The sequence below is a fragment of the Semicossyphus pulcher genome, unplaced genomic scaffold (genome assembly GCF_022749685.1).
Source record: "Semicossyphus pulcher isolate SPU_LCO1_2020_fin unplaced genomic scaffold, fSemPul1.0.p SCAF_18, whole genome shotgun sequence".
NCBI lineage: Eukaryota > Metazoa > Chordata > Actinopteri > Labriformes > Labridae > Semicossyphus > Semicossyphus pulcher.
Window position 1 is genome coordinate 12,869,652 of NW_027211691.1, and position 15,331 is coordinate 12,884,982.

Consider the following 15,331-nt stretch of genomic DNA (forward strand, 5'->3'; position numbering starts at 1 on the left):
CAAAAGGCTGGTCAAGGTCGACAGTGAGAGAGGGTGGAGAAGCAGGGTTTCTGATTCTGACTGAAGCATTCATTTGAAATCGCACTGCCATCGGACCAACCGAAATATTTTCGGCTAGTCACAGAGTATAAATATACTCGTGTTGGCAGACAAAGTTCAGTGATGGTATCAGTAAATTCCGATAAACTTGTTATAAACGGTAGATTGGATTAGTTTTGTCCCGAAAAATTGTTGCTTTCCTCTCCATAGACGAATATCTTGCCATTAACGTTCGCTCTCCATGCATTTCCGATACGTCTTGCATTAATATAGCCTAATTATCGAAAGTCATTTTACATCATGTTTATGTTCACATTCTTGCAAGAGTTTCAAACGTAGTGAGGACAGCTGTACTACTCCTTACGGTATAATTTTAACCGAGGGTTATATGACAAGATTTGTTATTTTATGTGGATTAAATCATCACCGTGTCTGTTTTTCTTTGTGCAACAAGTGTGCTAATGCTTACACAACTTTAACTCAATTATGTTGTAATGTCAAATGCGAATGAACTTCACCACCCACCTTTTTCTCTGATAAATGTTTTTATTTACTATAGCCGCAAAGCATGATGGGATTTTCCAGCGAGCAAATAAGTCCACCCCCACAGTAAGTCCAACCGAATCAAGAGGACTGAAACGTATTTCAATACTGTTCCTTTCATTGGCTTCATTGTATCATTCCACCTTGTATATTGTAGCATTGGACCGTAGTTAGAACAGTATGCAGTGTTTATTATCTGAATAGACCATAAACTGTTCATCTAACAGAGCAGTCTGACAGTACCAACTTCTGCCACATAGCGGTGCTCTATCTTCATGTTTGTAACCCGAACTGGCTGGAGATACCTGAAAATCTTTGGAGGTATCAATATGATAGTTATGTAAATATTGCAAACTTAACATCCAACAAGTACACCAGTTGACTATTAATTACTAAAAAGGTTATGAGATTAAACTTATAATTTTAAATACCACACCACATTTTTGGGGAACAAATATAATAGGCCTGCATTTGATTCAGTCTACTGGTAAAACTAAGAAACAATTTTGATAAGTACTAACAGTCAAAAACACGGAAGAGAATTGTTTAAAAAAAAAAATGCAATGATACTACGAAAGATACATAGCCTAATGAAAATAACATTTGTTACACAAGAAAGCTGGCATTTAGTGTTGAGGAGATGCAGTAATATTGTAATACAGGAGAAACTCATGACTGTTTTGGACTATGACTCCCACCCTCTCCATAACATGCTGGGCAATCTGAAGAGCAATTTTAGTAACAGACTCCTCCATCCCTGCTGTTCCACAGAAAGATAAAGGAGGTCTTTTCTACCTACCTCAATCAGGCTGTACAACACAGCTGTCTGTGCTAAACCTAGACACTCATCTGGACTCAATATCTTTGCACTTTTTGCTTTGCCTATTTCGAACATCTACCTTAAAAACTTAAATGTGTTTATACACTGTATATTCAAATCTATTAGTTTGTGTTACGTGTGATATTGTAATATATCCATCTTACTGCATTATATCTTGTGTATCATATCACTGAAAATATTAATGTATCATCATTATAACTTAACATTTATATGTTTCTTGTGCCTTCTCTTTGTTATATAGTATTGGTCTTGTATTACTTTTTGTATTTTTATTGTGATGTTAAATGTTAAAGCTGATATTGTAATCTAATTTCCCCTCGAGGATCACGAAAGTACTTCATCTATCATCATCTAACACATTTGATACATTTGTAAACATGTATTAAACAACCACTTCATGTGTAACTCCTGAGGTTTTGGGTTGAATAGAATGCAATACTCACCAAGTGACTTTGTCTTAAATCTACCTAAGCTATTCCAGTAATGAGCTACTATTTTGTTGTTGTTGCCAAACTTATGATGTCAATGCAAATTAAAATGACGTCTTAAAATGAACATTATATAAAAGGTAAAATATATCATTTATTTGTCTTATGCAAATACAAAATTGCGATACATGCATTGGTTATGGCATAAATACAGTAGAATCAACATAAGAAAGTAGTTATTCAAAGAAAAGTCAAGCTTTCACTGTAACAGCTCATTTCATTGGTGGAAAACAACCATGTGCTTGTCTTGTAATAACACATATCATTGTAATCTTATTGTACTGATCAAAGTGAAGACAAAGCAAAGACACCACATATACATTATACCACATAAACATATACTTTGGTCAATAAAACAAACAAAAAAAAGCGATGCCAAGAGGCAAAATGACACACCGATCAGTCGAGTATGATAAACAATATAAAAGCAGCCTTAGTGTTCAAAGTGGAATAGTGTGTTTAACAAAAGCACTGAATTAGTGGTAATAAAAGAAATGCAAAGAAAAGTAGTGGACCAAAGCAGCACAATAATCAGTCGGTTGTGATTACAAAAGGCCTCTTAAAAGTGAGTGTGTGTACCATAGTTTATTTTCTCACCGACGCCTTTAAAGACAACTTAATCCTAGAAGGGATTTTTCCTCACAAAACCACTCAGGACCATATTTTCACGTCTGTGTGTTCCTGCCATAATTTGGCATTTAGTATATAGATACATGTAGCTCTTAAAAAATAGCTGATATGCACCAAAATACTGTCACAAAAATTGGATGAAAAAAAGGCACAAACAGGAGTCTTGAGTTGATAATGGACATATCTGTCATAACTCTCTTTAAACTAACTACAACTTAGAAACAAAATGTACAAATATAAAATGTGTCTTAGTAAAAGTCTACTGTTCCTCGTGCCTATTTAACTTACTACTTATATCTGCTTACTTACTACTGCTACTTAGAATAAAAAAACAAGTTGCCTGCATTAACTATGTTATGACAGTTGTTTGAGCTTCATTTCTGAGCGTGTGGTAACACCTCTGTAAACTCAGAATAGTCATCCATATAACAATAACTGATAATCACCAAGTTGAGTGTATAATTACACCCCGATTTACATGTTCAGACATAAGTGTGTGTCTAGGATTATAAGTCATTCAGCATATCAGAATAGCACCTTGGAGCCTCGTTTGAAGCTCACAGTAAATAGCGGTGTACATAGCGTATGCACACAAAACAGGCACTTCTTCAGCACGTGTATAAATTCACACATGATCATAGGAGCATGCATACAGTTAAGACCTGAGAATGCCACAGTAATGATACATGAAATCAAATAAAAGTTTTTGTTCTTTTTAAAAAGGTGAAAATGAAAACTACTTTTACTACATTAATATGCAATTATTTATTTTTGACATATGAAATCATTTAAATATAATAAAAACAGATGAAATGATCTCAAATTTCAGTCACTCTTCTATGTTAAAAAAAAGTTGAGGGTTTGTTTGGCACTTAACACTTAACTTACCCTCATCTACTGATACAGTCATGTATTCATTGTTGATATTAAAGCTGGTAATGATGTAATACAGAGCTTAAGCATTGTGTTTTTCTAACATTATTACCTCCAAACCAACCAATCATCATCATTGAGGTACAGTCTGGTCCTCTCTGAAGGAAAAGGGGCGTAATAATTTCATGAAAGAGTCAGATAAACAGGTTTTCTGACCTTAAGGGACATTTTTAAAGCACTCCAAGGCACAGTGATACACCATAAAACATTTCAGATCTTCTGCACTTCATTACCTCTCAGGAATTACAACCCAAAAGCCCTAAAACTGTCAAAATTATATCTTGTATCTGCCTACCATTTCACATGAATGCTCCACATATGATTGTAAACCTCGAATGACACACGTAACGGTCCATGAGTGAGAACTGAATCATTGGCTTCTTGAGGCTGGCGTCTTTACGCAACAGAAAATGAGTTAATGCTCCAGCATAGATAACAATAACATATGTTCATACACGTTTAAAAGTCCAAGGATAAAAAGGAATAGAAAGTCTTTAAAGCTAAAAAGAGTTGTTGCACTTTGGCACAGAGTGCCGTTCACTACACCATGAACTGGGTGTATCCTTCAGCTCCCGTGACGATCACATCCATCCAGATCCTCATGGCTTCTGGAGAGGGAGCGACCATGTAGTAGACTCGGTCATGAGTCTTCACACTGAAGGTCAGGGAGGGGTTTGGGCTCTGAAGGAGAGGCGGGAAGGAGGGAGGAGACAAAAGATCATAAATCATACTTTTCAAGACAGATGACACTTTGGTTGCAACAAATATACACATGTATTTAAACCCATACCTTATGTGCATTCTTTAAGTGATCATAATACACTTCTTCAATAGCTTGGAAGTAGATGACCCCTTTCAGCTTGGCTTCATGCTTGTCTGGAGACAAGGAGATGAAACAGGTGTTTTAACATATAAATACAGTGTTTAAATGTAGCATATTCTATATTACATGGCAGTTCTTCTGCCTGCATGTGTGTCTGCCGCCCTACCTGAGTAGTAGGAGAGTGTGCGTCGATTACGGTCAAAGACGAACCAGCGTTTCTTCCATGTTTTGATTTTGCCGCCCATTTTGATCAAGTAGCCCCGGCAGGTCTTTTCAGAGATGGACAAGTGGAAGCAGGTGTCTGTGCTGTGGCCCGCAGACTCAATGTGAGCCCGCAGGTCAAAGTCGTCCTTTCGCACCGGCAGGTATCGTGTCAGTGGCCGGGACTGGAGGGAAAAGATTGAATTGGGGTCATTGAAAGAGAAGGAATTCGTAATAACAGTGATGTTTTTATTATATGTGTTTATATAATCATGCAGATGTAAATCATATGTTAAGACAGATTAAAGATTCTTTCTTCTGCTGCCAAGAGTTAATGGTCGAGCAAAGAGAACAAAGCATGATGGATGAAGCTTGTACTAAAAACTGACGGAACAGACATGATTGAAAGCATACAGACAAGAGCTACAGAAACAAGATGGAAGGCTTAAGGTGAAATCACCTTTTGCAACCTGTGAGGTGTTTTTAAACAACAGGCTGTATCAAAGAATAAATCACATACTGAAAACACTGCAACTTTTAAAAAAAAATCATTCTAAGAAATAGGAAATCTTTTTCCTCTTACCTGTGCCCTCTGTTTTTCTCGCAGTTTCACCTCACGGTCGATGAGTTTCTGCCGTCTGCTTGTCTCCTCTTGTAGCCTCTTCTCCAGTTCCTCCCTTCTTTTCCGCTCGTCGTCCAGCGCCTGCTTTCGCATGTCCATCTCCCTCTCCTAAGGATTAATCAAACTTGTTTGTCATTTAAATGAAATACTGATGTTTATCTATCACCAACTGAGGTAACGTAATGGTAATTGAACCTATGGCCCACTGATGAAAGCCTTTAAAGAATTACGAACTGGGTGTTGGTGGTGACTTTTGCGGAAATAATCACAAGCGGCACCCAGTTAGTGGCGCGTTTTCCATCACCCAGCAGTGGTTGGTCTGCCAGAGAGACCGATGACTACAGATACAACTTCAAAAATAAGTGAAAATCCAGAGAAAAAGAAACAAATTGGACGCTCAGATGAAGGCAAACAGTCTGAAAAGGAAAGCGACCGTCAGCGAGGAAAATCCAGAGTTACAACCGGAGCCAACCGTGGACGTCACACATGCAACACTGTCTGGATATCTGGGAAGTGTGCTCCTGTAATTACAGTTTATCGCCGTAGGTGCCGCCAAAGAGAACAAAACTGAGATCTTTGAGATTACCACTTAAATATCAAATCTTCAGAATGTTAAATTGCTCTCTATATATGGCCTGTATCTACCATTAATACACTGCAAGTACAAAAATAATTAAATAACTGAATATGATTATGTCTAGTAGTGACCTTGTGTTCAAGGAGGCTTTTCTTCTCCAGCTGGGCTTCTCTCAGCAGACGCTCCATCTCCTCCAGCTTGGCCACATTGGAGGTACTGGCACTGTGACACACAAACATAAACAACAGTCACACATAAGTGAAAAAAGCAGAAACATCTTTTTTCTTGTGCAGTGAACCACTCAGCATACGGTCATAAAAAAAAACAAAGTGTCATGTGGCTGAACCTGAAATACACTGGAAAAGTAATGAGACGGGGCAGCTGCCACGTTAATCAACTAAACATGCTACAAGCGTGACAAAGAGAATCCAGTGGGACTTTTCCATGTGTTTTTTCAGGTGTTTGATTTTCTGAGAATCTCCAGGTCAGTGCCAAAGTTGTTAGTCTACATATGTACTTAATAATAAATCAAATATGAAGAATGAAAATAAGAAATGAGCCCAAAACTAAAAAGTGTACAGAACACACGCACACAGTCATAGCTTCTAGATTTAGCAGTCCAACAAAAATGCTACACTTCTCCTGAGAATATCCCTGATTAAAGGCCTTTTATGTGTGTGTGCATGTGTGTGTGTGTGTGTGTGTGTGTGGCCTGGATTTCAAGGCAATCTAAAAACTGAACACTCTCTCTTAGACAAGGCTTTCTGACTCTCTGCTGTGTCACCACCTGTCTCTAGTTTAACTTCAGTTTTCCCAGACTGCAGATGGTCTACACATGAACGCATTCTTGACTGACATCATAGCGAAGGGATTTGTGTGTGTAAATATATTTCTCTCTCTCTTTTATTGCTTAATTTTGCTCTCTCGCTCCCCCTGAAAAGCAAACACCAACACACAAATTCTCTCTGATCCGGAGCCAGATGGAAACGGACACCCAGAGTTGATCTGTGATGATGTCACAAGATCGTTAAGATGAATGGTACACATTAGACTCAGTCTAAACAAACCAGGAAGGAAAGTAGGGCGAGGGAGAGAGAAGTAGGGTACCCCGAGTCATCAAAAAGAGAAAAAAGGATCAGGAGGGAGGGTTTGGAAAGATGAAAAAAGAGAAAGCGGTTGAAAGAAAATGCTTTCCCGCTCTCTGGTATCGTTTCAAAATCATTGGCTAGTTTCATTTCATATTACAACCACAGCTCTCGCTCTATAATCTGCCATATCTTTAAATAAATACTACTAAAGTACATACTAGTGTAATCTGGATATAGATATTACTGTAAGTCTGTTAAACATTTAACAATTTAGCAGGTAGTAAATGTACCAAAATAATTTTCTTCTCTCTTTTTTCAATAAACAGATAAACTAATGAGAAGACTTACTTATATAACTATCCAGATACTTAACAAACTTATCTTACTTCCCTTGTTTCCCTGCCAAAACTCTCTGATACGCAACACCATCCCCAATGTAACATCCATCCTTTCTTCTGTTCCCCCCATCCCCTTTGCCATTCTCTTACCTCCGACGATGAGAGGGAATCGCTCTCATAGTCATCGTAGACCAGCCCAGTTCAAATATTTGTATTCAAGTATTTGGATTACTTGAGAACAACCCTATTTATCTCGCTCCAACACCTGTAGCTCCAGGAAAAGGGCGTATCACTGACAAGCTTTCCAAAGAATCCAGTCCCATCTTAAAACAACTGATCCAAGCTCCACCGCACATGTCTTTCAATCCAATGTAAGCCCGCACGACACAGTCCAACTGGAAGCACACTGAGGATCTCAGGGGCAGTCTCTTCCAGGAAAACTCACAATGCAGAGAGGTCAGTCTGCAAATGGTTTGAGACTGTGCAAAAAAATATGCAGAAACCGAGAGCATACCATTCAGAGGAACAAGAGGAGGGGAGACAAAAGACAGATGCAACCACTGTAAAGAGGAGAGAAGGAAAGCATGCACACATGGTTTTAGTCCTGACGGGGGGGGTTGAACCCCCAAATGTACCTCCACACTCATACTGGTTTGCTCAGTTCATCTGAACCTGGGGGGATTGACTGAACACACACACGTGCACGCACACACCTTCATGTTTTCCGTTTTCCGTAACCTGACCCTTAGAACACTAATCAAGAGTGCCCCTCAACTCATACAACACACACACTTCTACACATCGTATTCTCCGAGGAGGGAGCATGAAAGGCGGGAAACCTCTGCTGTGCAGCTCCACACACTTTTTACATTAACTCACTTTCTACCCTCTCTTTGTTGCTCCCCCCTGCCCCCGACCCCCTTCCTACAGTCAATGTTTCATATTATGAACACAAAGGGACATTTTTGTGTTTTCAAATTTTCACATTTCACTCTGTCTCTTGTCATATTTCAACTTTTCATTCAATCCCCTTTGGGCTGTCAGCTTTTTCTCATTCGTTTTTTAAAATCAGACCAAATTAATGATGAGAGTAGCAGCTGTAATTTTAAACCAGCACATTGTTGACATCGAAATTTCCAAGTAAAACTACGGTAAGTTGTCAGAGGCACTCGCCAGTTGTAAATGCATCTTCACACACAGACAGTATATAGAGGCGATGCTTACCTGGAGACATTGTCAGGTGAGCAAGCAGAGATGCTCGTTTCAATGGAGTCGGTACTGTCCACACTCATCGTGTCAAAGGCCTGGTTGTCACGGTACCCAAAGGTATCGAGGTAGACGTTGGTCTGGGAGGCTGCTCGGGAGCCGGGCTGACCTGGAAAAACAAACACATATAAAGAGAATTAACAACAGCCTCTGTAGTGACTAAAAATAGTCCTTCATTTGCATGTGTGTTCACCTGTCCGTGTCACCTCATCTGGGACAACAGTTTGCCCAGATGGCTGCGATTTTGGATCACAAATCCCCGCCAGTGTGAAAATATTGGTGTGACTTTTGTATCCGACTACAGGAATCGCAAACCGACCTACTAATATAAAAATGTCTGCTTTGTTGCAGTACAACAAAGTCCTTAAAGGAGGCTGTCAAAAGATGGGAAGAGTACGAGATGTCCTCCGAAGCAGAAGGAGAAATGTTGACAAAATTGCAGCACAGATACTTAAAAGAGAGACTAACTCAGCCTCTGGGTACAGGAAGAAACAAAAACGTGATACCATCTGCCCCATGCAGCAGTCCCACCCATCTGATGAGCAAGATCAAGGGACCAGAGGGACTCAGGGACCAGATACTCTTGTAAGTGTCCGGAAAACACAGCAATGCTATAACAACAGAAAGCTTCTCAGAACACTCATTAGTACAGATTTTCTTAATGCTGAGAAATGGCTGGTATATGTGTAGAAGAAATGTACTTTATTATTATTATTTTTTTGGCTTTTGCCTTTATTTGATAGCACAGCTGAAGACAGACAGGAAATGTGGGGAGTAGAGAGGGGGATGACATGCACCAAATGATCGGCAGACCAGGGGCAAACCTGCGATCAGTGCAACGAGGACTGTAGCCTCTGTATATGGAGCACCTGCTCTACCAACTGAATTAAACCAGCTTCTAAGTAGTAATTTATCAACTAATAAAACAATATTGAAATTTTTACTAATGAAAATAAGCCGTATGCTGAATAGTTATGCAACCTATCACATAAACAATACTCTGCACCACTTCACGGAGCAGCCCTCTACCACTTACATTCCTGCACTATCTCACTGACCGATCAACAAATGACAAACTTTGCAATCCACAAAAGTCAATGAGGTACACAACAAGACACAACAGTTAGAGATGACCATATACAGTACAATTTCATGTAACAACCCAGAGAGGTGTGTGTTCTTTGTAAAGTCTTTGTAAATGAATCTATTTCCATGTATTTTTATGTACCCACATGTTATCTCTCAGTCTGGATACACATTTTCTAAATAAATGTTTGTGGATGTGTGATCAGATGGATGTTGTGCATGTGTGTATGGGTGTGTACCTTTATGCAGACGTCGAGATTCTGTTTCTTTGCTGGATAAGGAGAAAATTCTTGGAAGAATGCTGCCACAGCTTGTGCTCTGCACCAGAGGCTGATGGGACTATGAGTGAAAAATAAAGGATCAATCACATTTTAGATACTCAAAAATATGCGTCTACCATAACCCTTATAAAAAGATGGACGACATGACAGCTCCCTAAAAATGAAGCCAAAACATTTTGAGTGCCCCCTGCTGACTGGCTGCAGTATAGGTCATAAAGCCTGCCTCCTCCATGTTATCAGATGAGACATGAGTCAAACTATAAAATCAAAATACATGCGAAATAAATTTCTCTAAAACATGGTTTCTGTCATTATAGTTAGTAATTATCATGCTGATTTACGTCAAAGTGTTAATTTTTCTGTCAAGTTTATTTTTAATTAGTTATTTGATGATGTAAAAACAATGATTGACAGCTCTGTTGACAAATATGGCTCCTGCAGCCGATCTGTCCCAAATTACGGCGAGAGAAGATGTAACTAAAACAATCACTACAGTCACTGAAGTTTCCATATATAAAGCTAATGGATGGTTAGCGGGAAGTGGCTACAGCGGCTCCACTCGCTGATCTCTACTTCGCAGACTCTGGCTCCAAATGAAGTGACCAGCGCAAGATGACAGCGCCCATCAAGGGGGCTATTTTGGCTTCAATTTTGTACAATGAGAGCAGATGGAGAAGCGTTGTCCATCTTTATATACAGTCATTGGTGTCTACACACATTACACAATATAAAGATCATTACATGATTTGTATGGTTTTATGTACACACGACCATCTACATACTGTATGTCTGTACCTTGTTAGGGAAGCTGCGTCCCAGTGTTGCACAGGTGAACTGAGGGGTCATGGTGGGTGTGGTTTTCTTCCTGGGTAATGTGTCACTAAGATGGGAGCCAAATTCTCTCTCAGACCTCTTCCTCTCCTCCAACAAGCGGAATTGCTGATCAAACACACAAACACACACAAGTTAACAGAGGGAGGGGTGTCCATGGTTAATTGGTTGTTCATCATAAACATGAATCATAACACTAGACAAACACACAGTTGCTGACACACACACATATTACCTGCCTGTGTCGGTGATGGTGTTTTTTGACAGGAAGGGGAGGCGGGGGAGAGTCAGGGAGGGGAGAGGGGTCTCGATATGACACCATGTTCTCTGGCCAGTGCACAGATGGGGTTTTGGGGAGGGGGCGGGGATTTAGATGAGAGCAGGAAGAAGAAGAGGAGGAAGAGGAGTGACAGTCGGCAGGTGAGGAAGAATGACAGAGCTTTAAAGAGAAGAAAGGAAAATTGTCAGAAAACTGAAGTAGTGCAAAAGAAGAAGGAAAATAGGGGACAATAACACTCACACACACGCGCGCACACATCATCTACTTCTGTGTGCTACACTACAAGTCCCTATCAGCTCTACACACACCTCATCCTCTGGTGGTTTGGGGGTGTCGCCGTCAGGGGAGGGGTTTGCCGAGGACTCGGGAGAGGCATTGGTCAGAGCGGGGGCAGGGGCGGGTTTAAGGTCCCCCCCAAGCTGTGAGTAAAGCTCATTGATTTCACTGACTGTGACATAGCCCTGGAAAGTATCATGTGGAGAAATGGGTGAGGCATAGAATGAAGTGAGTCAGCCATATTAATATGTTATGACAAACTTGAAAATTAGTTGTTAGAGTGATGCAGAACTTAGTGCTGATTTTCGCAGTTTCACAGCAAAAAAGTCTTCACTTAAACACAAGTTACTGCACTGTTAACATTCAGTGAGACGATTACACAAGACAACAGACAAGATTACCACAGTATTAATATGCGTGAGTATGTGCTGTGCATTAATAAAACAATTACTTCTTTCCTTCCTGCATAACAAAGATTGACAAATACAAGAAACCAGAAGAGGGAGAGATGGAACAAGGGGCAGGAAAGACGGACTTAAACAGACTATCTGGACAAAAAGGAATACAGAAAGAGATATGTTAGAAGTAGAAGAAGAAGGTACCTCAGCGTTCTTTAGAAAAACAGAGGGAAGAAGGGATGAGAGGGCGCACAAGTTGACTGGAGGAGGAGAATTTGTGGCTATGGTGGCGTCACGGCAATGATAGCTAAAAGACTGACACACATCAGCCAGAGAGGCTGTGTCCTGGCAGGAAGAGAAGGAAACCCCAACAATAAAAAATGATGAGGGTCCTGCCCAAGTAAAGAGTCTCAAGGAGATAACAGAGAAGTGTAGTTCTTATCCGGCAGATGTCAATCAAACCTACCTCTCTTAAGGTGAAACCCCGGCCACCAGTGAGGTCAGCATATTTTCTTTCCAGTGTGGAAAGGTTTTCTTTCTCCTAACAGACAGAAAAAGAAACAAAGCAAATTAAAAAATAATGCTAAACACAAAAAACCTCTTTCTGGTGGGTGTTTCAGAATCATTATTAACACAAAGTGACAAAGATGGTCACATGCATTAAGGTAATGCTTGTACCCTTTGCAACATTGCCTCCAGGTTGCTCCTTTCCTTCAAGAAGCTCTCCTTCTCTCGCTGAGCCTGCTGGGTAATCTGTACTGCTTGCTTCTTCAGAGTTAGCAGCCGCTCCTGAAGGAAGATCAAAACAAGTGTCTTAAGTGTTGCTACCTCACTTACAGAATAGACACCAACACTGGTGCCCCCCAGTCTGACCCAGAAATGCAAAGAGACAACCGTTACCTTGCGAGAGACAGTGCTCCGCTGGTAGTCTGCGACCTCCCGGAGGATCTGCTGCGTATGGGTCTCCTTCTCGTCGTCCTGCCTGCTCTCCCTCTCCAGTTGCTGGAACTCGAGGTCCTCAAAACGCTTCGTCTCTGTCTCGAGCACCTCACAGTCCTGATGCACAAACACAGACAGAAAGTAAAACACAGGTTAACAGGCAGTACAACAGAATGCATGCATACAGGAAGAGAACAAAGGACTTGTACTCACACACATACAAGCATAACTGATGTATGGCAGTTACATTAATGATATAACATGATAAGCTGGAGCAGAAATAAAGCAATAACATATCAGGTCTTATGTATCAGACATATAGTTACCACTGGGCTGATGTTTTGATTAAATAATTTAATCATTAAATCATTCAATCTTTTTAGGGATCACGTTTCCAACACACACACAAACAAGGTTCTATCTGAAAGGAAAGTGATGGGTGACATGTGCATCATATTATTAGTACAGACTCTGAGTTTTTGAGATAACTGAAATACACAAGCAATAATGTATCCAAAAGCACATTTTATCCCACAATACATTGACACAGGTGATGCAAACTCGACAAACCAAGCCCTGGTGTTCCGCCAACACTGAACAGTCATGCAGTAGACTACACCAAAGCATAACCACTGTCTGAGTAAACATGCAGCTTTGACACACTGGAAGCATTCCCACAAAATACAGACCATTTGAAATGGTCTTCTTAGAAATACATATATTGTAATGATAAACAAAGCACCAGGAAAAAACATGCAGGTTAGATTGCTGTTAATCGCTGTTAATCTGATTGTGTATGACTGTCTGCCCCTGTGTGATTTACTGGAGACCCAGTACCAGTTGGGACTGGCTCAGGCCACCAGTGACCCTATAAATTGAGTAAAGCTAATGGATGGGTTCATGGATATTGTTATATGTCTAAACACAAAGGGTGAAGCCTTTGCCTGATTTATTTTTCCCTGGATGAGCAGGAGTTATCTCTTATCTTATACCGGACCAACATATATTGTTAGAACAGGTACTCTTGAGTACTTTATTGTTGTAATTCATATAAGAGTATATATTTAATTTATCAGCAAATGATTTAAAACATGGTGAATATGGAAACAAAATCTTGCCTTATGGTTTTATGTCAGAGTCAAGCTTTTGTCCCTTTTCTATTGCTGTGTTTGTTCTCTGTACTGTAGTTGCAGTCTTTGGCCACAAGAAGGCTCATTTGACCACAAAGTAGTTCATCCTGGCCAGCAATTGAGTTGAAGTGTGCATATCCTTGATAAGAACATAGATGGATTTGTTCATTTATATCTTTATGGAATGAACCAGAATGCTTAGGTTTAATTCAATAATTGTTTAAGACGAAGAATAATCTATTACTAATGTGCACATCCATGACCTGTATTTGTCCATTAAGTTATCAATACACATATATTTTGAGTGTATTACTCTGATTGGACTCTATCTAAAACTGTGTTTCTAGAATAGTCAAATTGGACTCCAATAGGCTGCACCCTTTTGATGAAGTAATCCATCTCTTTCTCAGGGAGGAGAGAACATGAACCAACATAAACTAGGCAAATTAGATCAGAAAGAAATTATTTGCATATTCACATGCAAGACCAAATTTGCAGGCACCACAGATCTCTTTGTGTTTTGAGTGTGTGCACAAAAATCTGTTGTGTTCTGTGTTAATCTCTATCACTGTATGCATGCACAGCTGTTGCAGTTCCCATCCCGTTGACTATACTTGCTTCTATGCTTGTCTTTGAGTTGTGTTTTCTCTGCATTGATCCATTAGTTTACACCCTCAAGTGGATAGCTACCTGTGCATGTGTTTGTGAGGTGTGAGTGTGGGCGTGTACTGACCCTGGCCAGCTGCTCCTGCAGGGGCTCCTTGGTGGCCTCAGGGCAGCTGTCCAGCTGGGAGCGCTGCTCACACACAATCTGAGCCAACCTCTCTACTCTGCCCTTTTCTGCCTGCAGCAACTCACACGCCTGGCATACACACATGTTCACACACAAAGACGCACAGACATGCCCGAACAAACACGCATGTACACGTTTTTTGGGTGTACATACAAACAGACACATGCGCACGCACACAAACACAGGACAGAGAGAGAGAGGATGGCAGCGTTAGTGGGAGCGGGGAAGCCACAGTTAGTCACTACGGCGACCGGGTGAGCAAGATTAGCCTAGAGGGACGGGAGGGGGGAAAGCTGGAGGGAAAAATCTACGCAGGGATGGAGAACTGGGGAGTAAAAATGAAGGCATGAAGATAGTATGAAAGTAGTAATGAGTTATTCTCTTGTTTTATTTCCTGTTTGTTTGAATGGAATGGGTGGCGGAATGGATGAATGATTAATGGTTCTTTCTATTAATACAACACTTACAGGCGCTCATAATATGTACAAGCATTCAACGTCACTTCTCTTCAGCACGGTTTTAAACACCAACTCTGAGCTTTCTCCTTTCTCTTGCCCTCAGTTACACTCTGCATCATGATGTGGATTTATGAAGTACAGTTTCTACTGGCTGTGTGTTCATGGAAATTTCATCCCGATGCCAAACCAAAGCATGTGCTCACAAACACAACAAATCCAATCTCTTTCCCCACATACACTTCAAATCCCGTAAATGATACCATATATTGGTGTAAATGTACACTGACAAATGCACACCCGCTTCTACCCACGCCCACGGACCTCCAGCATCAATGTGTGTATGATAGTATCATGTTGACCGCTACACCCTGGGCTGTATTAGCAGATATATATTTGGACCAAAGACAGCATGAGAAGGATTAACACCTACCAGTAAGTCACATGACCCCTGAATTTATGAGAGTCTCAGC

At 40.4% G+C, this 15,331-nt stretch overlaps 1 protein-coding gene across 3 annotated transcripts in view; it reads right to left on the reverse strand.

Moving 5' to 3' along the window:
- Positions 1-3,637: 3,637 nt before the first annotated feature.
- phldb2b (pleckstrin homology-like domain, family B, member 2b) overlaps positions 3,638-15,331 on the reverse strand; it is a 40,949-nt gene continuing 29,255 nt past the window's right edge. For 2 of the 3 annotated variants that reach the window (XM_069667591.1, XM_069667594.1), the window contains 12 exons: positions 14,344-14,472; positions 12,442-12,597; positions 12,220-12,330; positions 12,008-12,082; positions 10,552-10,695; positions 9,715-9,814; positions 8,348-8,498; positions 5,829-5,919; positions 5,082-5,228; positions 4,464-4,683; positions 4,265-4,350; positions 3,638-4,155 (listed from right to left, as the gene is read on the reverse strand). In XM_069667591.1, the coding sequence (XP_069523692.1) occupies positions 4,015-4,155; positions 4,265-4,350; positions 4,464-4,683; positions 5,082-5,228; positions 5,829-5,919; positions 8,348-8,498; positions 9,715-9,814; positions 10,552-10,695; positions 12,008-12,082; positions 12,220-12,330; positions 12,442-12,597; positions 14,344-14,472 (1,551 nt within the window). In that variant the 3' untranslated portion in view covers positions 3,638-4,014. The remainder of the gene's footprint in view (positions 4,156-4,264; positions 4,351-4,463; positions 4,684-5,081; positions 5,229-5,828; positions 5,920-8,347; positions 8,499-9,714; positions 9,815-10,551; positions 10,696-12,007; positions 12,083-12,219; positions 12,331-12,441; positions 12,598-14,343; positions 14,473-15,331) is intronic. The other variant, XM_069667592.1, reaches the window with a different exon arrangement.